Source organism: Hyla sarda, chromosome 10 (genome assembly GCF_029499605.1).
Source record: "Hyla sarda isolate aHylSar1 chromosome 10, aHylSar1.hap1, whole genome shotgun sequence".
In the NCBI taxonomy this organism is placed as follows: domain Eukaryota; kingdom Metazoa; phylum Chordata; class Amphibia; order Anura; family Hylidae; genus Hyla; species Hyla sarda.
The window spans coordinates 9,836,517-9,864,229 of NC_079198.1; the positions used below are offsets into that span (position 1 = coordinate 9,836,517).

At 45.2% G+C, this 27,713-nt stretch overlaps 2 protein-coding genes across 5 annotated transcripts in view; one reads left to right on the top strand and one right to left on the bottom strand.

The window, feature by feature from the left end:
- LOC130293769 (free fatty acid receptor 2-like) lies at positions 1–26,012 on the top strand. 2 transcript variants are annotated; one of them, XM_056542844.1, is made up of 2 exons: positions 1–123; positions 24,440–26,012. In XM_056542844.1, the coding sequence occupies exon 2, from the start codon at positions 24,456–24,458 to the stop codon at positions 25,431–25,433; it is 978 nt and encodes a 325-aa protein (XP_056398819.1). In that variant the 5' UTR covers positions 1–123; positions 24,440–24,455; the 3' UTR covers positions 25,434–26,012. The 2 variants fall into 2 exon arrangements, with proteins under 2 accessions (XP_056398819.1, XP_056398820.1); XM_056542845.1 differs by lacking the exon at positions 1–123 and adding an exon at positions 7,423–7,609.
- Positions 1–27,713, bottom strand: part of LOC130293770 (signal-regulatory protein gamma-like) — a 91,365-nt gene that overhangs the window by 52,020 nt on the left and 11,632 nt on the right. Inside the window, exon 6 of one of the 3 annotated variants that reach the window (XM_056542848.1) lies at positions 4,262–5,331. The exons of 1 other annotated variant lie outside the window; for it this stretch is intronic. The gene's annotated coding sequence lies outside the window, so the exon portion shown is untranslated. Of the gene's footprint in view, positions 1–4,261; positions 5,332–18,166; positions 18,496–27,713 lie in introns of those variants that run through there. One more of the 3 variants, XM_056542849.1, reaches the window with a different exon arrangement.

Sequence of the window (27,713 nt, forward strand, 5' to 3'; positions counted from 1 at the left end):
GCCCGGCCCATGATCATGACAGAAGCGACTTGCCACCCGCACACAACTGGCTGCACTTATACATCTGCTGGGGCGCTGGAGACTACATCCACCCGGATATAAGAGAGAACACAGCTTCTGCAAGTAAGTCACTTTTATACAGATGTAGCAGAGCTGAATTTGTCAGATGTAGCAGAGTTGAATATGTCAAATGTAGCAGAGTTGAATTTGTCAAATGTAGCAGAGTTGACTTTGTCAAATGTAGCAGAGTTGAATTTGTCAGATGTAGCAGAGTTGAATTTGTCAGATGTAGCAGAGTTGAATTTGTCAGATGTAGCAGAGTTGAATTTGTCAGTTGTAGCAGAGTTGAATTTGTCAGATGTAGCAGAGTTGACTTTGTCAAATGTAGCAGAGTTGAATTTGTCAAATGTAGCAGAGTTGAATTTGTCAGATGTAGCAGAGTTGAATTTGTCAGATGTAGCAGAGTTGAATTTGTCAGATGTAGCAGAGTTGAATTTGTCAGATGTAGCAGAGTTGAATTTGTCAAATGTAGCAGAGTTGACTTTGTCAAATGTAGCAGAGTTGAATTTGTCAGATATAGCAGAGTTGAATTTGTCAGATATAGCAGAGTTGAATTTGTCAAACGTAGCAGAGTTGAGTTTGTCAAATGTAGCAGAGTTGAAATTGTCAGATATAGCAGAGTTGAATTTGTCAGATTTAGCAGAGTTGACTTTGTCAGATTTAGCAGAGTTGACTTTGTCAGATTTAGCAATGCTGAGTCTATTGCCAGTAGTTTTGTCAGTGGGCTCTGTTCACAGCGATACCCTGATGTGTTATATGCGATTTTACATAGGACTGCAGGTAAAACTCTTGCTCTAATACAGGGGTAACAGGCTTAACTCAAAAGAAAATTACAAATTCCAGCTCCCAGTATGGTATGAAAAATTAAAAGTCCAAAATGTATTTCACATGATTAAAATATAGAAAAAATGAAAACCAACAGGTGGAGGTTAAAAGCATAGCAGAAACGCCGACGCGTTTCGAACCATATGGTTCTTAGTCAAGGCTTAACTCAGCTACATCACTCCCATTATCCATGTATCTGTTATCATTTACAGGTGTCGCAGAACCCAGTTTCTCATTTTTTGCTCATAGTGCCGCCGGTGACACTGCATTTTTTTACGTGGGACTGCTGGTAAATCTGAAATCAAAGCATTATTAGGATATTAGGTGCAGACCCAGGAGCAAAGTTGCAAACCCCTTCCTGCTATCCCTGCAACTATATGCAAGCCATATATGTCATTATCTAGCAGAGCTTGGTTTGTCAGATGTAGCAGTGCTGAGTTTGACATTAGGCAGCCGAAGGCTGTCCGGGCATGCTGGGAGTTGTAGTTTTGCAACAGCTGCAGGCACCCTGGTTGGGAAACACTGCTCTAACTTATGTGCATTGGCATATAAACCATACAGACAGGGCATGCAGCCGCTAAGGGGCCCCTGGTGTAGCCACTATGAAAAGTATGGAGCTGTGTATGGTTAACATCAGCATTGAGACCCCTTTAATTTAGAAGGTCCATGGGGGTCTGATCTATCTGATATGAATCTGATATTATTAGCCTGTTCAAAAAAAATATATATTTAAATCAGCTGGTGCCAAAAGGTTTAACAGATTTGTAAATGACATCTATTTAAAAATCTTAATCCTTCCAGTACTTATCAGCTTCTGTATGCTCCACATGTTCTTTTCTTTTTGAATTTCTTTTCTGCCTGACCCCAATGCTCTCTGCTGACACCTCTGTCCATTTTAGGAACTGTCCAGAGCAGGAGCAAATCCCCATAGCAAAACCTCTCCTGCTCTGGACAGTTCCTAAAATGGACAGAGGTGTCAGTAGAGAGCACTGTGGTCAGACAGAAAATAAATTAAAAAAGAGAAGAACTTCCTGTGGAGCATACAGCAGCTGATAAGTACTGGAAGGGTTAATATTTTTAAATAGAAGTCATTTACAAGTCTGTTTAACTTTCTGGCACCAGTAGATTTAAAAAAAAAAAATAATAATTCCCACCGGAGTACCCCTTTAAATACCAGTAATAGGGGTGTTACACATTTTTTTTTGGGGGGGGGGGGGGGGGAGGACCCTTTTAGTTCTGCTGGGGTTCTTCCTGAAGATGTGGAGCTGGTTGGATCCGATAAGAGACGAGGAAGTGAGTTGTGTACAGGACGCTTGTAATAGTCCACTCCATGCAGATGGCGGCATCGGTGCCAAAAGGAAGATTTACACAGCGCCATTAATAGCTTCTCACCCAGCGGTGTGCGCAAATGGTGTGTGCCAACTACAGGTCACCAGATGAGTGAGCAGAGCTCAGACCGTGCCAACAGCTCCGGGGGTAGACCTAAGCGGGCGTCCAAACCAACTCTATGTGCCACTGTTTGCTTGTTGCAATAAAATCATTTTGGTGGTGACAAATTCATAGGTTAAGCAGTGGTTATAGGAGCACTCTGATGGCAGTGGTTATAGGAGCACTCTGATGGCAGTGGTTATAGGAGCACTCTGATGGCAGTGGTTATAGGAGCACTCTGATGGCAGTGGTAATAGGAGCACTCTGATGACAGTGGTTATAGGAGCACTCTGATGGCAGTGGTTATAGGAGCACTCTGATGGCAGTGGTTATAGGAGCACTCTGATGGCAGTGGTTATAGGAGCACTCTGATGGCAGTGGTAATAGGAGCACTCTGATGGCAGTGGTTATAGGAGCACTCTGATGGTAGTGGGTATAGGAGCACTCTGATGGCAGTGGTTATAGGAGCACTCTGATGGCAGTGGTAATAGGAGCACTCTGATGGTAGTGGTTATAGGAGCACTCTGATGGCAGTGGTTATAGGAGCACTCTGATGGCAGTGGTTATAGGAGCACTCTGATGGTAGTGGTTATAGGAGCACTCTGATGGCAGTGGTTATAGGAGCACTCTGATGGCAGTGGTTATAGGAGCACTCTGATGGCAGTGGTTATAGGAGCACTCTGATGGCAGTGGTTATAGGAGCACTCTGATGGCAGTGGTAATAGGAGCACTCTGATGGTAGTGGTTATAGGAGCACTCTGATGGTAGTTGTTATAGGAGCACTCTGATGGCAGTGGTTATAGGAGCACTCTGATGGTAGTGGTTATAGGAGCACTCTGATGGCAGTGGTAATAGGAGCACTCTGATGGCAGTGGTTATAGGAGCACTCTGATGGCAGTGGTTATAGGAGCACTCTGATGGCAGTGGTTATAGGAGCACTCTGATGGTAGTGGTTATAGGAGCACTCTGATGGCAGTGGTTATAGGAGCACTCTGATGGTAGTGGTTATAGGAGCACTCTGATGGCAGTGGTTATAGGAGCACTCTGATGGCAGTGGTTATAGGAGCACTCTGATGGCAGTGGTTATAGGAGCACTCTGATGGCAGTGGTTATAGGAGCACTCTGATGGCAGTGGTAATAGGAGCACTCTGATGGTAGTGGTTATAGGAGCACTCTGATGGTAGTTGTTATAGGAGCACTCTGATGGTAGTGGTTATAGGAGCACTCTGATGGCAGTGGTAATAGGAGCACTCTGATGGCAGTGGTTATAGGAGCACTCTGATGGCAGTGGTTATAGGAGCACTCTGATGGCAGTGGTTATAGGAGCACTCTGATGGTAGTGGTTATAGGAGCACTCTGATGGCAGTGGTTATAGGAGCACTCTGATGGTAGTGGTTATAGGAGCACTCTGATGGCAGTGGTTATAGGAGCACTCTGATGGCAGTGGTTATAGGAGCACTCTGATGGCAGTGGTTATGAGGTATCAATGTTTCAGCATTTTAATGGAGGCATTTAGGGGGCATGAAAAATGACAAATATCCACCCAGCTTTTGAGTAAACTCCAATGAATGGGTGTGGCTCAGTATAAAGGGGCGTGGTTATTCGCATAAGTGTTGTAGTCGCCCCATTTCCCAGATTTCAGCACTGGTGTATGGGCTCGCTGACTTATATAAAGGGGATCTCGTCATACATCCAGTCTGTGCACTGGTGGGGCTTCATGTTAGACCCATATGTTACCCTAGAAACTAACAACATGAACGATGACGCCTTTTAAAAATGTTTGAAAAACGGCAAAAAATACACAATAGCAGAAAAGGACAATTTTACAAGACAATATACTAAAGTGTTTTATGTCCTGTGAACCTTGTAAAAGTGAAAGAGATCACAGTAACTGCAAGTGTTATACACATCCTATAAAAGAGACTGTGCCAGGAGACGCTGCCAGACACCGAACAACAGGAAATGCCTGGAGATTTCAGGTCTGATGCTGCAGAATAGTGAGTACAGCTCTGGAGTATAATACAGGATATAACTCAGGATCAGTACAGGATAAGTAATGTAATGTATGTACACAGTGACCTCACCAGCAGAATAGTGAGTACAGCTCTGGAGTATAATACAGGATATAACTCAGGATCAGTACAGGATAAGTAATGTAATGTATGTACACAGTGACCTCACCAGCAGAATAGTGAGTGCAGCTCTGGAGTATAATACAGGATATAACTCAGGATCAGTACAGGATAAGTAATGTAATGTATGTACACAGTGACCTCACCAGCAGAATAGTGAGTACAGCTCTGCAGTATAATACAGGATATAACTCAAGATCAGTACAGGATAAGTAATGTAATGTATGTACACAGTGACTCCACCAGCAGAATAGTGAGTACAGCTCTGGAGTATAATACAGCATATAACTCAGGATCAGTACAGGATAAGTAATATAATGTATGTACACAGTGACCTCGCCAGCAGAAAAGTGAGTGCAGCTCTGGAGTATAATGCAGGATATAACTCAGGATCAGTACAGGATAAGTAATGTAATGTATGTACACAGTGACCTCACCAGCAGAATAGTAAGTACAGCTCTGGAGTATAATACAGGATATAATTCAGGATCAGTACAGGATAAGTAATATAATGTATGTACACAGTGACTTCACCAGCAGAATAGTGAGTACAGCTCTGGATTATAATATAGGATATAACTCAGGATCAGTACAGGATAAGTAATGTAATGTATGTACACAGTGACTTTCAGCTACAATAAACATCATTCATTATTTCCTGATATTATTTAATATGATACAATTTGCGAATCTAATAAGGTGTTTAGGATCGGGGATAATCTCAGAGGTCGCCTGTCTGTGCGCGTTCCATATTTCCTCCTGCGCTGTGTTGCCCCGGGGTGAGATCTGCACATGACCGTCACTGATCTGATTATCACAATTGCTTCTCGCTCTGATGTCATTCATTAGGATCTGCGCAATTATCAGTGTCACCTTCCATTTCCTTCTGTAAGAATCATCTTGCGCACGTTATCACATTAATAAGTACGAAGCAATAGCGACAATTATATTAGCCTGTTACAATTCTATGATTGTAAAGAATAAATGTTCCTAAAACGCCTGATGGAAAGTCTATGGATCTTTATGGCTAGACGGCAGGGTACATGAGGCATGTCATATGGATCTTTATGGCTAGACGGCAGGGTACATGAGGCATGTCATATGGATCTTTATGGCTAGACGGCAGGGTACATGAGGCATGTCATATGGATCTGGAGGTTGGGAGGCCCAATACACCTTGGATGGTCATCCAGTTTTGTCAAAATCCCCAAGTTTGGCAGACACGTACCTCACATGTATGGCTAGCTTTAGAGACCTTTTCTTCAATACGATAGCCGGACATCATGTGACTATTGGCATGGTATTGATATGAAGAGAAGAAAAGGAATGTACAAGAGATTTGGGAACAGTTTGCGTATGACTGTTGACCGAGTGACAGAAGACGTCTACATAGATGCCCAAAATGGCAGGGGCCAAAGGTCATAATCCCAACCTGGCTCTGGTCCATGAGGGGGCATAAAGTCCCCTCTGTCACGTAACATAATGCCTATATGGCACATGGTAGGTGGGGCCTTGTTAAAGGGGTACTCCGCCTCTAGACATCTTATCCCCTATCCAAAGGATAGTGGATAAGATGTCTGATTGCGGGTGTCCCGCCGCTGGGGACCCCCGCGATCTCGGCTGCGGCACCCTAGACATCCGGTGCACGGAGCCAACTTCACTTGTTGGTGTTGTGTCCCGGTACTGTATTGCATACCGTAACTTGTATGGTGGTCCCCAAAGCCAGAGTTACTTCTTTCAGGTAGGGTCTCCCAGGTGGGACAGCCCCTAGTCACCTCCTTCTCTAATTTTAAAATATTTATTTGTACATATTTAATAATGTGTATATTTAATATGATGCATATAAGTGTGCATACCTTGATAGCGTCGCAGGACCTTCAGTCATGTGACTATGTTAATTCCTCTATGGTATGTTGGAGGACCTTTGGAGGTCCTTGGGTCACATGTTTACCCATAACTATGTAAAGATGATTGACAGAAGTATTGGACCAATTAGGTCTAGTCCAGCCCCTTCCCATATAAGGGAGCTCTTGCGCTGCTCTCATGGATGCTGGACTAGCAGGACAGATCTGCGCAACTTTCAAAGACAAACTAGGCCAGAAAACCTGCCGGCCTCAGCCTAAACTAAACCGTGATTCCTAAACTAAATCCCCGCTAAAGCTAGCGTGACTACTGGACTGAAACTAAATCCCCTAAATCCAGTGGAACAGCACATATCAGTCTACGGACTCTAAAACGATTAAGGTCCCAAACACTGTCAATCTCTAAGATACTTTACCTGTATAGAGACTGTTCCGGTTATGAAGCTTGCATAAAATCTTCAGTAAAGTTCCGACTGTTTTCAGCAAACTCTCCGGTTGTGGACATTCAATTACTCTATACCTCCCTATCGCTCTTGGGAAGGGTGGTGGTAGGACAAGCATTACAGAGGAGCCCTCACCCTGGCGTCACGAATAGAAAGGTTTAAATAACCACCCTTTAGAAACCGCACAGCTACATCCCATATACCCTACTCCCCCAGGCTATCACATTGGCTTGAAGGCTCGTGATGTCACGGCCACGCCCCCTCAATGCAAGTCTATGGGAGTAGGTCATGAACTATTTATCCCGTTACTATCTTCCGTCACAAAATAACGGCCGTTATCAATAACGGACTATAACGGGTTAAAACGGCTATTAGAAAAATCCCATAGACTATATTGGGATTTCCTAACGGACGTATAGGATTTTGTTACTGCTGTTTTCAGATGGAACTTCATACGGATGTTTAAAAACGGAGAATTTTTGTAGTGTGAAACAAGCCTTACAGTATATGTTCTTTTAACATGGCCCCCTATGTATGACAGACCCCCCACAAGTGTCACCCCCATATGTATACAGTGAAGCTGTACATGAAGGAGCGCCGGACATCGACCTCCAGACACGGCGCTGCCCTCACCTGACCCCACAGATGGATCCAGTACAGGGACAACCCAAACATAACACGGCCATTAATAAGGACAATGTGAGAACAGTCTAGTAAACTGTTTGGATATAGTTGTGGGCAGTGACTCCTGGAGTGGAAGGATAACACGGTCCCTATAAAACACTGAAGTGCCCTTTAAAGCTGTTCATGTGCAATTCTACCTGTTCAGTGTTTATACAGAGAGGAAGTCAGCGTGGAGGTAAACAGGGGACAGGGGACATGACGGGGTCCTCGAGACGATTTAATCTGTTTTATGTTGTAGTTTTTATGGGGGAAGCCATGTTGTACAGGCTGTTTTATTTTTATTTTATTTTTTTACAGCATTTAGTAATATGCTTTACTGTAAGCCACATGCACATGGACACAATGAATATCTCCAGCCCCCATTCTTTGTATGGGAAAGGCTTGTGAGCATGCTCTGTGACCAGTGCAGAGGTGATTCTAGAAACATAGAATATGTCATTCAGGCCATTCAGTCTGCTCAATATTCTGAATACTATCAATAGTCCCTGGCCCTACCTTATATGAAGGATAGCCTTATACCTATCCCTATCTTATATAAATGATACCCTATCCCTATCTTATATGAAGGATAGCCTTATGCCTATCCCTATCGTATATGAAGGATAGCCTTATACCTATCCCTATCTTATATGAAGGATAGCCTTATACCTATCCCTATCTTATATGAAGGATAGCCTTATACCTATCCCTATCTTATATAAAGGATAGCCTTATACCTATCCCTATCTTATATAAAGGATAAACTTATTCCTATCCCTATCTTATATGAAGGATAGCCTTATACCTATCCCTATCTTATATGAAGGGTAGCCTTATACCTATCCCTATCTTATATAAAGGATAAACTTATTCCTATCCCTATCTTTTATGAAGGATAGCCTTATGCCTATCCCTATCTTATATGAAGGATAGCCTTATACATGTACCATGCATGCATTAACTATTCCACTGTATTTGCAGCGACCACTTCTGCAGGAGGTCTCTTCCATGCATCCACTACTCTCTTAGTAAATATATAACACAATGTCCTGTATATAACACTATGTCCTCTATTTAACACAATGTCCTGTAAATAACACTATGTCCTGTATATAACACTATATCCTCTATAACACTATGGGGGAGATTTATCAAAACCTGTCAAGAGGAAAAGTTGCCCAGTTGCCCATAGCAACCAATCAGCTCACCACTTTCATTTTTAACAAGGCCTCTGCAAAATGAAAGAAGCGATCTGATTGGTTGCTATGGGCAACTGGACAACTTTTCCTTTGCACAGGTTTTGATAAATCTCCCCCTCCTCAATATAATACTATGTCCTCTATATAGCAGTATGTAGGTGTTTCCCAACCAGGGCGCCTCCAGCTGTTGCAAAACTACAACTTCCAGCATGACTGGACAGCCAACGGTTGTCCAGGTGTTGATTCCCTTTATGTATATAAAGTCTCTATCATATCCCTCTGTCTCTTCTTTCTTCTATACATAATAAGGTCCTTTAACTTTTCCTGGTAAGTTTTATTCTGCAATCCATGGACTAGTTTAGTATCTTCTATGAACTCTCTCCAAAATATTTATATCCTTCTGGAGATACGGTCTCTAGTACTGTGCACAATACTCCAAGTGAGGTCTCATCAGTGCTCTGTACAGCGGCATGAGCACTTCCCTCTCTACTGCTAATACCTCACCCTATACACCCATGAGCACTTCCCTCTTTACTGCTAATACCTCTCCCTATACACCCATGCGCACTCCCCTCTCTCTACTGCTAATACCTCTCCCTATACATCCATGAGCACTTCCCCGTTTACTGATAATACCTCTTCCTATACACCCATGAGCACTTCCCTGTACTGCTACTACCTATCCCTATAAACCCATGAGCACTTCCTTCTTTCTACTGCTAATACCTCTCCATATACATCCATGAGCACTTCCCTCTTTACTGCTAATACCTCTCCATATACACCAATGAGCACTTACCTCTCTGCTGCTAATACCTCTCCTTAAACACCAATGAGCACTTCCGTCTACTGATAATACTTCTCCTTGTACACATATGAGCACTTCCCTCTCTACTGCTAATACCTCTCCCTATACATCCAAGTATTCTACTAGCATTCCCTGCTGCTCTATGACATTGTCTGCCCACCTTTAAGTCTTCTGACATATTATCCCCTCAATTCCTTTCCTCAGATACTGAGGTCAGGACTGTGGATCTTGCACCTATCCACATTATATTTTAGTTGCCAGAGTTCTGAACATTCCTCTAGTTTACCAAAATCTTTTTCCATTTGGTGTATCCCTCTGGGAACAACAACCCTAATTCTACTGGGAAGGGGGAGGCTGAGCTCCTATTGTCATATATTTGAGTCCCAAATGGTGCTCAATCTGTCACTTTACAGGTATTAGGCTCCATAGACCTGTGTTTTCCAAGCAGGGGGACTAAAGCTTTTGCAAAACTAAAACTCCCAGCATGCCCGGACAGCCAAAGGCTGTCCGGGCATGCTGGGAGTTGTAGTTTTGCAACAGCTGGAGGCACCCTGGTTGGGAGACACTGCCATAGAGTATAATGGAGCTCGTCTTCTGAAAAGTCTCCCACCAAAAGGTAATTAAAACTTCTTTACAGACCTCAGTTGTGGGCACATCAGCAGTAATGTACAAAACATGGCAATCACATGACATCACTGAGGTTTATAAATGACCGCCATCAATGCTCAGTCTAGACAGCTTCATATCTGTCCCTAGGTGCAAATATTCTACAAGACAAATACCTTCCGCTCTACAACTACACAGCATTCGGAAAATCTTCAGAACCTTCCATGTGTTCTTACAGTAGATATATTTCTGTACATAGGAGCAGTATTATAGTAGTTATATTCTTGTATATAGGGGGCAGTATTATAGTAGTTATATTCTTGTATATAGGAGCAGTATTATAGTAGTTATATTCTTGTATATAGGAGCAGTATTATAGTAGTTATATTCTTGTATATAGGAGCAGTATTATAGTAGTTATATTCTTGTATATAGGAGCAGTATTATAGTAGTTATATTCTTGTAGATAGGAGCAGTATTATAGTAGTTATATTCTTGTATATAGGAGCAGTATTATAGTATTTATATTATTGTATATAGGAGCAGTATTATAGTAGTTATATTCCTGTACGTAGGAGCAGTATTATAGTAGTTATATTCTTGTATATAGGAGGCAGTATTATAGTAGTTATAGTCTTGTATATAGGAGCAGTATTATAGTAGTTATATTCTTGTATATAGGAGCAGTATTATAGTAGTTATATTCTTGTATATAGGAGGCAGTATTATAGTAGTTATATTCTTGTATATAGGAGCAGTATTATAGTAGTTATATTCTTGTATATAGGAGCAGTATTATAGTAGTTATAGTCTTGTATATAGGAGCAGTATTATAGTAGTTATATTCTTGTATATAGGAGGCAGTATTATAGTAGTTATATTCTTGTATATAGGAGCAGTATTATAGTAGTTATATTCTTGTATATAGGAGCAGTATTATAGTAGTTATATTCCTGTAAATATGAGGCAGTATTAGAGTAGTTATATTCTTGTATATAGGAGCAGTATTATAGTAGTTATATTCTTGTATATAGGAGCAGTATTATAGTAGTTATATTCTTGTATATAGGAGCAGTATTATAGCAGATATATGATTATTATTTTTCACAGCAGGTGCTCACACTTCCATGTGTTCCTCTTTCTTTTGCAGTAATACATCTGGGGGGATGAGTAATAAATCGAGGGTCCTGTTTTCCACAATATTGAACTGTCCCTTTAAACTGAGATTACTGAGAGTGTGACAGCTCCTTCCTGCTGGCAGTTTTCCTCGTTGCTTTTTAATTCCTCCCCAAGTTCTCAGGCCCATTGAATCCAGGGTTATAGAGATAGTGATGAGAATCGTCTACTAATAAAGATCATTTGTACAGAAATATGTAATGTATGTGCGCATGAGAGCGAAGACATAAATATACACAAAATATCCAACTGATTATGTAAAAAAAAAAAAAAACGCAAAACACATAAGAGGCACGCAGTATGTAATCGAAAAACATTAACTATTAAATGTCCCTGTCACTTTAATATAACATATGAGCTGTCACAAAGGCACGCCAATAGTTTAGATATATCTGGGTTTAAGCGATTAAACCCGGTGCTTCCCATAACCCATGTGTGCAGGCAGAACCAGGACTAATTGTAGGCGACTTCTATCTGCTCCATTCTCTATTGGCTTCTTCTTTCCGACCCAACCTTAAACTGCTACCCTAGGCCTGGGCCTTGTTGGCCAACTGGTAAATACACCATTGGCTACTGCTCTGATTTTCCAACAGTATACAGATAGAGCTGGGGGAAAGGGGTATAACTTCTATATATCCTGATCCTGTAGAGATGGCAACAGCTGTATACAGATAGAGCTGGAGGGGAGGTGTATTACTAATATATATATATATATATATATATCCTGATCCCTTAGAAACAGCTGCAGCAGTATACAGATAGAGCTGGAGGGGTGGGGTAGAACTACTATATATCCTGATCCCATAGAGATAGCAGCAGTATACAGATAGAGCTGGAAGAGAGGTGTATAACTACTTTACTTCCTGATCCCATAGAGATAGCAGCAGCCATATACAGATAGAGCTGGAGGAGAGGTGTATAACTACTATATATCCTGATCCCATAGAGATAGAAGCAGTATACAGATAGAGCTCGAAGAGAGATGTATAACTACTTTACTACCTGATCCTATAGAGATAGCAGCAGTATACAGATAGATCGGGAGGGGAGGGGTAAAACTACTAAATATCCTGATCCCATAGAGATAGCAGCAGTATACAGATAGAGCTCGAGGGGGTGGTGTATAGCTACTATGTATCCTAATCCCATAGAGATAGCAGCAGTATACAGATAGAGCTGGAGGGAAGGTGTATAACTACTATATATCCTGATCTCATAGACATAACAGCAATATACAGATAGAGATGGAGGGGAGGTGTATAACTACTATATATCCTGATCTCATAGAGATAGCAGCAGCAGTATACAGAAAGAATTGGAGGGGAGGTGTATAACTACTATATATCCTGATCCCATAGAGATGACAGCAGTATACAGATAGAGGTGGAGGGGAGGCGTATAACTACTATATATCCTGATCTCATAGAGATAGCAGCAGCAGTATACAGAAAGAATTGGAGGGGAGGTGTATAACTACTATATATCCTGATCCCATAGAGATGACGGCAGTATACAGATAGAGCTGGGAGGGGATTGGGAGCAAGCAGTAGCGATCTGATTGGTGATGATGTCATCCTGTAGTTCACAACAAGTCAGCTGACCCAGGGCTGATAAGACTTGACATGTGGACACATGAGTTTTTTTAGGACACTCTAAAGTGGATTTTAAGATCTCAAGTACCCACTAAAATGTATCAGTCGTGGCAGCGGAAGTTCAGTGGCCCCACTTCCTTCTTTTAATGCGATTCACTTAAGAGATCCGTCCATTTCAGGTCATCTGTTTCTTACTTGTCATCTTTTTCTTTTATGATCCCATAACTTAAGGCAGATTTGATTGCCTTGTGTTGTGACTTAAAGGGGTACTCCTGTGGAAAACCTTTTTATTTATTTATTTATTTATTTATTTTTTAATCAACTGGCTCCAGAAAGTTAAACAGATTTGTAAATTACTTCTATTAAAAAATCTTAACCCTTCCAGTACTTTTAAGGGGCTGTATACTAAAGAGAAATCAAAAAAAGAAATGCATTTCCTCTGATATCATGACCACAGTGCTCTCTGCTGACCTCTGCTGTCCAGTTTAGGAACTGTCCAGAGCAGGAAAAAAATCCCCATAGCAAACATATGCTGCTCTGGACAGTTCCTAAAATGGACAGCAGACGTCAGCAGAGAGCACTGTGGTCATGACATCAGAGGAAATGCATTTCTTTTTTGGATTTCTCTTTAGTATACAGCCCCTAAAAAGTACTGGAAGGATTAAGATTTTTTAACAGAAGTGATTTACAAATCTGTTTAACTTTATGACACCAGTTGATTTAAAAAAAGTATATAAAGTATATAGCAGCTGATAAGTACTGGAATGATTAATGTCACGATGCCGGCTGGCAGGAGGTGGATCCTCTGTGCCAAAGAGGGATTGGCGTGGACCGTGCTAGTGGGCCGGTTCTAAGTCACTACTGGTGTTCACCAGAGCCCGCCGCAAAGCGGGATGGTCTTGCTGCGGCGGTAGTGACCAGGTCGTATCCACTAGCAACGGCTCAACCTCTCTGACTGCTGAAGATAGGCGCAGTACAAGGGAGTAGACAAGAGCAAGGTCGGACGTAGCAGAAGGTCAGGGCAGGCAGCAAGAATCGTAGTCAATAAGGAATAGCAGGAGGTCAAGTACACAGTATGGACAAACACAGTAACGCTTTCACTAGGCTCTAAGGCAACAAGATCCGGCAGGGAAGTGCAGGGACAGAGAACAGATATAGTCAGGGAGCAGGTGGAAGCCAATTAAGCTAATTGGGCCAGGCACCAATCATTGGTGCACTGGCCCTTTAAGTCTCAGGGAGCTGGCGCGCGCGCGCCCTAGAGAGCGGAGCCGCGCGCGCCAGCACATGACAGCAGGGGACCGGGACGGGTAAGTGACCTGGGATGCGATTCGCGAGCGGGCGCGTCCCGCTGTGCGAATCGCATCCCCGACGGCCATGACAGTGCAGCGCTCCCGGTCAGCGGGACCGACCGGGGCGCTGCGGAGAGAGAGACGCCGTAAGCGCTCCGGGGAGGAGCGGGGACCCGGAGCGCTAGGCGTAACAGTACCCCCCCCCTTAGGTCTCCCCTTCTCTTTGTCCGGTAACTGCCTCCCCTGGGATGAGGACACCGGGAAAGAATGGAGGGATTCCTCAACGGCAGGCAGTACAGCAGGAGTGGGAATGGGGAGGGAGGGCAGAGGGCGAGGCCTGGCACGGGGCAGTGTGACACCAGGAGGGGGGCCATGGGGAGGCACCGAGGCTTGCCTGACTGGACTGGGAGGGGGGGAGAGGCACTTCTTATGGCAGGCAGAGTCCATAAAGACCTTAGGGAGACCGGTTACAGGGGGAACCACAGGGTCACGGCAGGGAGTACTGGGAACCGGTTTAAGGCAGTCCTTGAAACAAGAGGAACCCTAGCTCTTGATCTCCCCTGTGGACCAATCCAGGGTTGGGGAATGGTGTTGAAGCCAGGGTAGTCCAAGGAGAATTTCGGAAGTGCAATTGGAGAGGACCAAAAACTCAATTTTTTCGTGATGAGGTCCGATGCACATTAGGAGGGGCTCCGTGCGGTAACGCACGGTGCAATCCAACCTGACTCCGTTGACCGCGGAAATGTAGAGTGGCTTGACGAGACGGGTCACCGGGATGCGGAATTTATTCACCAAGGAATCCAGAATAAAATTCCCAGAGGCACCGGAGTCCAAGCAGGCCACGGCTGAGAGGGAGGAGTTGGCTGAAGGAGAAATCCGTACGGGCACCGTGAGACGTGGAGAAGCCGACTTAGCATCAAGAGACGCCACACCCACGAGAGCTGGGTGCGAGCGTGCGTTTCCCAGACGTGGAGGACGGATAGGGCAATCCACCAAGAAATGTTCGGTACTGGCACAGTACAGACAAAGATTTTCTTCCCTACGGCGATTCCTCTCTTCCTGGGTCAGGCGAGACCGATCCACTTGCATGGCCTCCTCGGCGGGAGGCCTAAGCGTAGATTGCAACGGAGACTGTGGGAGAGGTGTCCAGAGATCTAAGTCTTTTTCCTGGCGGAGCTCTTGATGTCTCTCAGAAAAACGCATGTCAATGCGAGTGGCTAGATAAATGAGTTCATGTAGATTAGCAGGAATTTCTCGTGCGGCCAGAACATCCTTAATGTTGCTGGATAGGCCTTTTTTAAAGGTCGCGCAGAGGGCCTCATTATTCCAGGAAAGTTCAGAAGCAAGAGTACGGAATTGGATGGCGTACTCGCCAACGGAAGAATTACCCTGGACCAGGTTCAGCAGGGCAGTCTCAGCAGAAGAGGCTCGGGCAGGTTCCTCAAAGACACTTCGAATTTCCGAGAAGAAGGAGTGTACAGAGGCAGTGACGGGGTCATTGCGGTCCCAGAGCGGTGTGGCCCATGACAGAGCTTTTCCAGACAGAAGGCTGACTACGAAAGCCACCTTAGACCTTTCAGTAGGAAACTGGTCCGACATCATCTCCAAGTGCAGGGAACATTGAGAAAGAAAGCCACGGCAAAACTTAGAGTCCCCATCAAATTTGTCCGGCAGGGACAAGCGGAGGCTAGGAGCGGCCACTCGCTGCGGAAGGGGTGCAGGAGCTGGCGGAGGAGATGATTGTTGCTGCTGTAGCTGAGACTGAAATTGCTGTAGCTGTGACTGAAGCTGCTGTGTCATGGTGGTCAAGTACGACAGCTGGTGATCTTGTTGGGCGATCTGTCGGGCTTGCTGGGCGACCAGTGTAGTGAGGTCGGCGACAACTGGCAGAGGAACTTCAGCGGGATCCATGGCCGGATCTACTGTCACGATGCCGGCTGGTAGGAGGTGGATCCTCTGTGCCAGAGAGGGATTGGCGTGGACCGTGCTAGTGGACCGGTTCTAAGTCACTACTGGTGTTCACCAGAGCCCGCCGCAAAGCGGGATGGTCTTGCTGCGGCGGTAGTGACCAGGTCGTATCCACTAGCAACGGCTCAACCTCTCTGACTGCTGAAGATAGGCGCGGTACAAGGGAGTAGACAAGAGCAAGGTCGGACGTAGCAGAAGGTCAGGGCAGGCAGCAAGAATCGTAGTCAATAAGGAATAGCAGGAGGTCAAGTACACAGTATGGACAAACACAGTAACGCTTTCACTAGGCTCTAAGGCAACAAGATCCAGCAGGGGGGTGCAGGGACAGAGAACAGATATAGTCAGGGAGCAAGTGGAAGCCAATTAAGCTAATTGGGCCAGGCACCAATCATTGGTGCACTGGCCCTTTAAGTCTCAGGGAGCTGGCGCGCGCGCGCCCTAGAGAGCGGAGCCGCGCGCGCCAGCACATGACAGCAGGGGACCGGGACGGGTAAGTGACCTGGGATGCGATTCGCGAGCGGGCGCGTCCCGCTGTGCGAATCACATCCCCGACGGCCATGACAGTGCAGCGCTCCCGGTCAGCGGGACCGACCGGGGCGCTGCGGAGAGAGAGACGCCGTAAGCACTCCGGGGAGGAGCGGGGACCCGGAGCGCTAGGCGTAACAATTAAGTTTTTTAAAGATAAAGTAATTTATAAATCTGTATAACTTTCTGGCACCAGTTGATTAAAAAAAAAAAAAATGTTTTCCAGCGGAGTACCCCTTTAAATGGATAATTAAACAAACTGGAGGCTGGAAATTTGTATAGTCCATAGACTTCTCGCAGCTGAGGGTTTGTTACAACTGTCGAGACCTGCGGTGTCCAACCTCCAGCTGTTGCAAAACTACAACTCCCAGTATGTCCGGACAGCCGTTGGAGTTGTAGTTTTGCAACAGTTGAAGGCCCTAGATTGGACACCAAGGGTCAGTGTTTCCCAACCAGTGTACCTCCAGCTGTTGCAAAAAAAGCTAAAACTCCCAGATGGCTCTGCGGGCATGCTGGGAGCTGTAGTTCTACAAGAGTCTAAGGGCCGAAGCTTGGACACCTAGGGTCTAGATCAGTGTTTCACCACCAGTGTACCTACAGCTGTTGCAAAAGTACAACTCCCAGCATGCCCGGACAGCCAAAGTCTGTCCGAGCATGGTGGGAGTTGTAGTTTTGCAAGAATCTAAGAGCTGAAGTTGGTTCTAGACCAGTGTATGCCAACCAGTTTACCTTCAGCTGCTGCTAAACTACAACTCCCAGTATGTCCGGACATGCTGAGAGTTGTAGTTTTGCAACATCTGAAGGTCCAAAGGGTGTCCAGGCATGCTGGGAGTTGTAGTTTTGAAACAGTTTAAGGGTTGAGGTTTGGACACCCAGGGTCCAGACTAGTGTTTCCAAACCAGTGACCAGTGACTCTAGCTGTTGCAAAACTACAACTCCCAGCATGCCAGGACAGCTTTAGGCTGTCCGGGCATGCAAGGAGTTGTAGTTTTGCAACAATCTAAGAGTTGAAGCTTATTCTAGACCAGTGTATTCAAACCAGTTTACCTTCAGCTGCAGCGAAACTACAACTCCCAGTATGCCTGGACATGCTAAGAGTTTAAATTTTGAAACAACTGAAGGGCCACAGGTTGGCCAAAGGTTGTCTGGGCATGCTGGGAGTTGTAGTTTTGCAACAATCTAAGGGCCAAAGTTTGGACACCCAGGGTCTAGACCAGTGTTTCCAAACAAGTGTGACCCCAGCTGTTGCAAAACTACAACTCCCAGCATGCCCGGACAGCCGTTGGCTGTCCGTGCATGCTGAAAGTTGCAGTTTTGCAACAGCTGGAGGGCCACAGGTTGGCCAAAGGCTGTCTGGGCATTCTGGGAGTTGTAGTTTTGCAACAGCTCGAAACACATTAGCAGCACAAATCTTGCTAGTGTCCTGAGGGTTTGCTACAATGTGACAGCGCAGTTAAAATACCCTAAGCATAAGCCATCAATGTACGCCCCTTTTATGACTGTACAAGGATATTTCCATTTACTGAGCAGAGATCTTGAAAAATGAAAAAAAAAAAAAAAAAAAAAAGTATACCAGAAAGTTGTGGCACTTTTTATTGGGCAGTGACGAGGCCTTCTTCATGCAAAACTGGAGAAACCTTGGAGTCACCTTGAATGTAGAATAAAAAGCTACAATAGCCGGCAATTGAGATACAGCAGATATTTACACCCCCATCGTTCAGACGCGAGTACAAAGAACGGAACAGTCTAGATGAAGAGATGGCTCCACGGAGAGTAGTTATGAGATCCTCCAATGACTCTCCCGGGACTCTCACATGTTTATACTGATGTATTGTGAGGTTCCTGGAAGATCAGAAGTACAGCTGGGACACCGTCCGGATTTCTCCACAATGAGTAGGCACAACGCGGCCTGGAAGATACTGTTATATAGAGAATTTAGTGCAAGTTTTTTTAAGGAGATTGGTATCGAAAAGTATAATAAAGCAACTTACTAACATAATGTTATTGGCCATACTGCACAGATCTTCCTTTTCAGCTGAGCTGTCTCAATTGTGTTCTATCACAGGCTCTGATTGAAGCTCTTGTACCTCCTCCCCTCCTGTCAGCACAGGATGAGACCAGTGTTGTGAAAGAGGGAGTTTGTATTACTGCGTATTAGATTTATGATTCATTAGATAAGGCATCAGGGGGCCCCGTTGTGATTGAAACTACTGTGGCTGAGAATGGCTTCCTGCTGCCTTATCTAAAGAGTCCTAAATCTAAAGAGCAGTAATACCAGCTTCCCTTTTCACATCACTGGTCTCGTCCCGTGCTGACAGGAGGGAAGGGGGGAGGAAGGAGGAGGGAAGGGAGTTCTGCATCCAGAGCCTGTGGCTTGACGTCACAGCTTACAAGGGAGATAGCTCAGCTGATACGGAAGATCTCTGCACCATGGTTTATAACATTATGTTAGTAAGTTGATTTATTATACTTTATAACACTATACATGGGTTGTTTCTTTCGCTGGACAACCCCATTAATTAAATAAAAAGAAGTATATATATATATATATATTTATATATATATATATATATATATATATATATTTTTTTTTATTATTATTATTATTTTTTTTGGGAGTATTGCTCCACTTGCTTGTGTGTGAGTATGTATGTATATATATATATATATATATATATATATATATATATATATATATATATTTGTGTGAGTATATATATGTGTGTGTGTGTGTGTATGTATGTGTATATATATATATATATATATTTGTGTGTGAGTATATATATGTGTGTGTGTGTGTATATATGTGTATATATATATATATATATATATATATATATATACAGTGAAAGGAAAACCTCCCGAGAAAACGTTTGTTTTTTGTTTTTTATGACCGAATTTCTTCTTGTTATGGCAACAAAAGAAAGGCCACTACTAACAATATTTGAAATTCGAGTGCAAGTACGTTGCAGATACCGTATAGTATTTCCAGAAGACAAAGCCAACAAAGTAAAAAAAAAAAAAAATGCACAATATCTGTAAAAATATAAAGAAAACCTTTTTTGTACAAGTATAAGACAAAAAGGATCAGGCAAAGATATAAAAATCAATTGAAAACACACAGCAACACCTGAATATAGCAGTAAATAAGCTACATCCGACCCTCCTGAATGTAACAATGACCACATGGCTATAAAACAAACAACCAAATGAGATAGTAATACATGATAACTACTACTAATAAATGAATGTAATAACTGTACACGATCAATAGATGGAAAAAAAATATATAGATGATCGTTCCTTCAATAGATGTTCAACCATCAGCCCTCTTCTTTCTAATGTAGTGTTTCCCAACCAGGGTGCCTCCAGCTGTTGCAAAACTACAACTCCCAGCATGCCTGGACAGCCTTTGGCTGTCCAGGCATGCTGGGGGTTGTAGTTTTGCAACAGCTGGAGGCCCCCTGGTTGGGAAACACTGATCTAATGTGTGTGGTGCCCTATAGAAGCCCCAGTATACAGGATGATCAATAGATGTATGTCTCATCAGGTCGTACGTGGAGCGCTGCCTCCATCCTGCTGTGATGTTCCTGGAGCATTAGGAGACGGAATCATTACGGCACTTATCAGATCCCATCATCTGGGTGTCAGGATGAGGAGCTGACGTCTCGTAACATTTTATGTTTGCATTAGATGAATCGATACTTTGTAACTTTGTGACCCTCATTATTATTTCATCTGTCATTCTCCTCTCCACCCCCCCCCCACCCTCAGATCTATCATGAATGCAATAGCCAGACTTGTTTTTCTGTCTAGCTCCTACGATGATGCCTCCACTTACACCCTGTGCCCATCACTACACAGACACCTCCATCCTGTGCCCATCACTACACCGACACCTCCATCCTGTGCCCATTACTGCACCGACACCTCCATCCTGTGCCCATCACTACACCGACACCTCCATCCTGTGCCCATCACTACACCGACACCTCCATCCTGTGCCCATCACTACACCGACATCTCCATCCTGTGCCCATCACTACACCGACACCTCCATCCTGTGCCCATCACTACACCGACACCTCCATCCTGTGCCCATCACTACACCGACACCTCCATCCTGTGCCCATCACTACACCGACACCTCCATCCTGTGCCCATCACTACACCGACACCTCCATCCTGTGCCCATCACTACACCGACACCTCCATCCTGTGCCCATCACTACACCGACACCTCCATCCTGTGCCCATCACTACACCGACACCTCCATCCTGTGCCCATCAATACATAGACACCTCCATCCTGTGCCCATCACTACACCAACACCTCCATCCTGTGCCTATCACTACACCGACACCTCCATCCTGTGCCCATCAATACATAGACACCTCCATCCTGTGCCCATCACTACACCGACACCTCCATCCTGTGCCCATCACTACACCAACACCTCCACCCTGTGCCCATTACTGCACCGACACCTCCATCCTGTGCCCATCACTACACCGACACCTCCATCCTGTGCCCATCACTCCCCTGACACCTCCATCCTGTGCCCATCACTGCACCGACACCTCCACCCTGTGCCCATCACTACATAGACACCTCCATCCTGTGCCCATCACTACACCGACGCCTCCACCCTGTGCCCATCACTACATAGACACCTCCATCCTGTGCCCATCACTACACCGACGCCTCCATTCTGTGCCCATCACTAAACCGACACCTCCATCCTGTGCCCATCACTACACCGACACCTCCACCCTGTGCCCATTACTGCACCGACACCTCCATCCTGTGCCCATCACTACACCGACACCTCCATCCTGTGCCCATCACTACACCGACACCTCCATCCTGTGCCCATCACTACACCGACACCTCCATCCTGTGCCCATCACTACACCAACACCTCCACCCTGTGCCCATTACTGCACCGACACCTCCATCCTGTGCCCATCACTCCCCCGACACCTCCATCCTGTGCCCATCACTCCCCCGACACCTCCATCCTGTGCCCATCACTACACCGACACCTCCATCCTGTGCCCATTACTACACCAACACCTCCACCCTGTGCCCATCACTACACCAACACCTCCATCCTGTGCCCATCACTACACCGACACCTCCATCCTGTGTCCATCACTACACCGACACCTCCATCCTCTGCCCATCACTACACCGACACCTCCATCCTGTGCCCATCACTACACCGACACCTCCATCCTGTGCCCATCACTACACCGACACCTCTATCCTGTGCCCATCAGTACACAGACACCTCCATCCTGTGCCCATCACTGCACCGACACCTCCATCCTGTGCCCATCACTCCCCTGACACCTCCATCCTGTGCCCATCACTACACCGACACCTCCATCCTGTGCCCATCACTACACCGACACCTCCATCCTGTGCCCATCCTTACACTGACACCTTCATCCTATGCCCATCACTACCATGACACCTCCATCCTGTGCCCATCACTACACCGACACCTCTATCCTGTGCCCATCACTACACCGACACCTCCACCCTGTGCCCATCACTACACCGACACCTCTATCCTGTGCCCATCACTCCCCCGACACCTCCATCCTGTGCCCATCACTACACCAATACCTTCACCCTGTGACCATCACTATACCAATGCCTCCACCCTGCGCCCATCACTACACCAATACCTCCACCCTGCGGCCATCACTACACCAATACCTCCACCCTGTGCCCATCACTACACCAATACCTCCACTCTGCGCCCATCACTACACCAACACCTCAACCCTGTGCCCATCACTACCAGTAAGCTGATCTGTGGCCAGATCTGATCTGTTTATAAATCACTTAAGAAGAAAGTTCAGGAGAGGAGTGATAAGGTCTGTAGACTGAGCCTACAGTTGCAGTACCAGGCATAGGCACTCATACCGTTGAGCCACTGTGCCTATTTAAACCATGAAGTGTCCCAGACGTCAGACCATCTCCAACCTATACTAAGGATCGACCGTGAGTGTTAAAGTCCCACAAGCCCCTCATTCTTGATGTCTCCGGTTATTGGCTCGGTGGTCAGCTACGTAATTTGTGCTTCCTTTTACAATTAAGCATTTTCCCTGTGAACAGGATCTTGTTTAATCCAAGGAAGGAAACTAAAGAATCCTAAAAAAAAAATTAAAAAAAAGGTCCTCCAGAGATCATATCACGTTTCATTTTTAAATCAAAATGTGAACTACGAGGAATTTCAGAATGCGTACTTCTGTAACAGAAGGGACACTTGTCCTACCACGTTGTGGGAAGAAAGGGCAGGGCAACTCTTGGCCTCGTTCTTTCTGATGTCTTTCCTTAATGTAATAAGGTCATGCCCCCAACTCTGCACTCTGTACTTTAGATCTTACAGTGCTCGTACACATTAGATGAACATTGCCCAAACCCAACAATTTCACTGGACAATCATCTGATGCAGTGGGCGCCAACTGTGGCCCTCCAGATGTTGCAAAACTTCAACTCCCAGTATGCCCGGACAGCTGTTGGCTGTCCGAGCATGCTGGGAGTTGAAGTTTTGCAACATCTGAAGGGCCACATTTTAGACCACTGATCTAAAGTATATGGCGGTGTCCCGACATCTCTCTCGATGAAAGATGTTTGGGTAAAGGAAGGATCGGGAAGAAGGAATGGTGCAAGTTTAGCCAAGCCAACTGAGCCTATATATGGGGGTTTATGGAAGTGTTTGGTCATCAATGGTTTACTGATGGGAGCCCAAATCTCAGGACCACTGCAAATAAGGAATAGTGGTATGGTCACCTTTGGATTCGGACAGGGCCGGTTATGCCTCTAGGCAAAATAGGCAGCTGCCTAGAGTGTCCTCTTGACGGGGGCACTGCTTTGCCCGCTGCAAGAAAGTTAGTAGCCCCCCCTCCCGGTACCATAATATCAGCCTGCTGGAGAAGGGCAGAGCCACCTCAGAGGCAAACAGGCAGGTCAGATCCGTCCAGCATCCTGACATCGCGCGCCTTCACGAGGAGGAGTTTGTTAAAGTGTGTCACCCCAGTAGTAAGGAGATTACATGAGGAGGAGGGTTGTTACAGTGTGTCACCCCAGTAGTAAGGAGATTACATGAGGAGGAGGTTTGTTACAGTGTGTCACCCCAGTAGTAAGGTGATTACATGAGGAGGAGGGTTGTTACAGTGTGTCACCCCAGTAGTAAGGAGATTACATGAGAAGGAGGTTTGTTACAGTGTGTCACCCCAGTAGTAAGGAGATTAATCTCTTTACTACTGTAACAAACCTTCTCATGTAATCTCCTTACTACTGGGGTGACACACTGTAACAAACCTCCTTCTCATGTAATCTCCTTACTACTGGGGTGACACACTATAACAAACCCCCCCCCTCCTCATGTAATCACCTTACTACTGAGGCGACACACTGTAACAGACTACCTCCTCTGTATATAATCTCTTTACTACTGTAACAAACCTTCTCATGTATATACAGAGGAGGTAGTCTGTTACAGTGTGTCGCCTCAGTAGTAAGGTGATTACATGAGGAGGGGGGGTTTGTTATAGTGTGTCACCCCAGTAGAAGGAGATTACATGAGGAGGAGGGTTGTTACAGTGGGTCATGCCAGTAGTAAGGAGATTACATGAGGAGGAGGTTTGTTACAGTGTGTCACCCTAGTAGTAAGGTGGGGCATGTCAAAGTGCAGAGCCAATGAACAGGGTCAAGGGGTGGCAAATTTAGCTTTTGCCTAGGGTGTAAAAAAAAAATCCTTGAACCAGCTCTGGATTTGGATGGGACTTGGTCTTGGTCCATTGCTTGTGGACAACACTGACTTGTTCTTCTCTTATTTTACCTAGAGATTATGAAGTCACCATGGCACCAGCAGCAGAAGATAAATACATGTACTTGGCTATATACATTATAACGATTGTCACAGGATTTCCTGCCAACCTCCTCGCACTGCATGCCCTCATTCGGAAGCTACGCATCAAAGCTACGCCCAATGCCATCCTGCTCTTCAACCTGACCATATCTGACCTATCGTTCTTGGCTTTTCTGCCTTTCAAGGTAACGGAGGTCTTACAAGGCCGGTGGTCCATGCCTTCCTTCCTGTGCCCGCTCAGCGGTCTCTTCTACTTCAGCACCATCTACTCCAGCACCTTGTTCCTGACAGCGGTCAGTGTGGAGAGGTACCTTGGCGTAGCCTTCCCCCTCAAGTACAAACTCTATCGCAAGCCAAGCTACGCAGTGGCCATCAGTGGCTTCCTATGGGTCTGTTCATTTGCCCACTGTAGCATCGTCTACATCACAGAGTACCAACAAGTCTCCAACGTCAGCAGTAATAAGTTCATTTGTTACGATAACTTCACCGAGAAGCAGTTGGAAGTCCTGCTGCCGTTTCGTCTAGAGCTGGGACTTCTCTTGTTCTGCCTTCCTTTCCTCATAACCTGTTTCTGCTACGGAAGCTTCATCAGGATCCTGGTATCTTCTCCGCACATCCACAAGGACAAGAAGCAGCGAGCCATTGGGCTGGTCCTCACCACTCTCTGCGTTTTTGCCATTTGTTTTGCCCCCTACAACGTCTCCCACTTGATTGGATTTGTCCTGAAGAGGAACTTGGAGTGGAGGGAAAAGGCTTTGCTCTTAAGTACTTTCAACGCCAGTCTGGACCCCGTCATCTTCTACTTCTCTTCCAATGCCGTCCAGCACTCTTGCAGATGTTGCCTGAAGAAGCTGAACTTCTGCCATCCTAGCCCAGGTCTACATAGGATGATGGACAGGCAGAGCATAAAACTGAGTCAGCCGCATATTTCGGACAGCCAGATATACAGCTCAAAGTATGGGCCTTGATGTCTTATTTATTGGACTTGAACATTTTATTTTTTGTCGAGTTGTTGTGTTTTCAACATGTGACGATGGTTGGCCCATAATATTGTATTAAGACTGAGTTCACGTTGGAGTTTGCCATGGTTCTCCATAGAGGAACCAACACCTGACCGTACAATAACGCAACAGGAGGCCTGGCTATTATCTGCACCCGTAAAGCAGAATGAAGAGTGGCCATAATGAGTGGAACATCTCCCACCACCAATAGGACAATGGGGTTCACCTGAGACCTTTGGCCCATAGAAGCCTCATAAAGCCATTAGTCACAGTGTCACCCAACGACATTGTCTTCTTTGACCACCTTATGTGCTAGGCCCCTATATGTTCCATTGAAGTCATTCAGACTACGGAAATTACATTCTATACATTACAAAAATGACAAATTGGGATTATTGCCCTCCAAGGATGCCTAAATTTGGCTAGGCCATGACCTAGGATAGACTGTGCCTTCACCATTGTGGATCCTGCATTACCATATCTAGGAAATGTAGTTTCATAGGTGATAATATAATAATATTATGTGTAATAAAGCCACTAATTTGGCAATGGAACGTTCTCTTGTGATTGTTAAATTGTTATTGAAGGAGAACTCCAGCAAAAATTAACTCATCCCCTATACATAGGATTGCGGGGGGGGGGGGGGGTGGACCTCGGCATTATGAGTGAGGAGCATGTGTTTTTTACCAGTAGATGGCACACGCTCCATTCAGTTCTATAGGAGAGCCGATGGCCGAGAGCTGTGCTTTGGTCTTTTTGGCGCTTCCATAGAAATGAATGGAGCCTGCCGCACGTTCTCCACACTGAGCACTAGGGTCCATTCTGGAGATTTTTGCTGGATTTCCTCTTTAAAAACACAATACTGCGCCTCCCAAACAAGATCCAGCTTGCAGTGTGGCCCGAGACATTACTAGTCAGGTGTTGAAAAGGAGCATGGCAGTACTTCACTGAGCGAAGCAACTGCTGAGTGGGAGGGAGATCATTTTCCCCAGGGCTGCAGGGTATTGTAATTTCAAGCACAGCACAGTATGGAAGGGAGCCTAGCTGTGCTGCAATGGGTGGGGTGGTTGATGTGTGGGAGGGAGAGAAGTCACCTCCCACCTAGAAATAAGGGATTATGGGACTGTAGTTGGAGGGAGGGCACAGAAACAGGACATAGCCAGTTCACACAAACAAGCCAGCAGTGTTATGGGGAAACCAGACACGGCCATTTGCCACCAACACAAGCACGGATCTTTGGTCAATTACTGGATGACAGGTAATTAGGGAAATTACCTATTATTGGATAACCCCTTTAAGTCATTAAAGCTCCACCCACGGTATACACAGCACGACTAAACAGGCAGTATAAATTGTGTGCCCTCTAGAGGCCAGTGTGAAATTATTTATCCTTGGAATATGATGTATGACAGACAAATAATGCTCCATCGCCTTGCTAATATATTACACGCGGAGCATTGTGTGAGCGGGACGTGGTACGGTCGCCCCTATGCACACTTCTTAGTATCCTACATCTGTTTCACCTTTTGTTTTACTTTATAACAGGTGAATTAGAAACTTATTACATTACCGGACAAATTCAGAAATATTGTTTTCGTCTCTCCGGCCTCTTATTGTCTTTTAATGTGACCTCAGCCTCAGCGTGGACATCGCTCTGAATTTGTTACACCAGGAACACAGGCCGAAAATTAGATTTCACATTGCAATTCACTTACCAGGGAGCAGCTGCCGACTGATTCATGGAAGTTACAGAACATTTCCCCCCTAAGGTAAAAGGGGTATTCCTGTATTAGAAAACTTTATTAACCAAACATATATAACTTACCAAAATAGTGTTATCACAAATTCTACTGGCTTCAGCATGTTTTTGTTAGAAATAGTCCTGTCAGGAAGTTGTGTAGTCCTCTCATTGAGAGTGTGGTATGTTCTCAGTAGCTCCTGGCTCCTCCCTCTTTTCTGTCAGAAAGCTGCGTAGTCTTCTCATTGTTGGTCTGGTTATGTCTCCAGCTTCCCAGATCCTTCCTCTCTCCTGACAGGAAGTTGTGTAGTCCTCTCATTGTCAGTGTAAGGTTTTAACAGCAGCTCCTGTCTCCTCCCTCTCTCCTGACAGGAAGTTGTGTAGTCCTCTCAATGTTAGTATAGTGTTGACTCTGCAGTTCACCAGCTCCTTCCTCTCTCCTGACAGGAAGTTGTGTAGTCCTCTTATTTTCAGTGTGGTGTTGTCTAAGCAGATCCTGACTCCTCACT

Bases quoted from the DNA above. Each gene is read 5' to 3' on its own strand.
- LOC130293769 (XM_056542844.1), top strand. From the start codon at position 24,456: ATGGCACCAGCAGCAGAAGATAAATACATGTACTTGGCTATATACATT.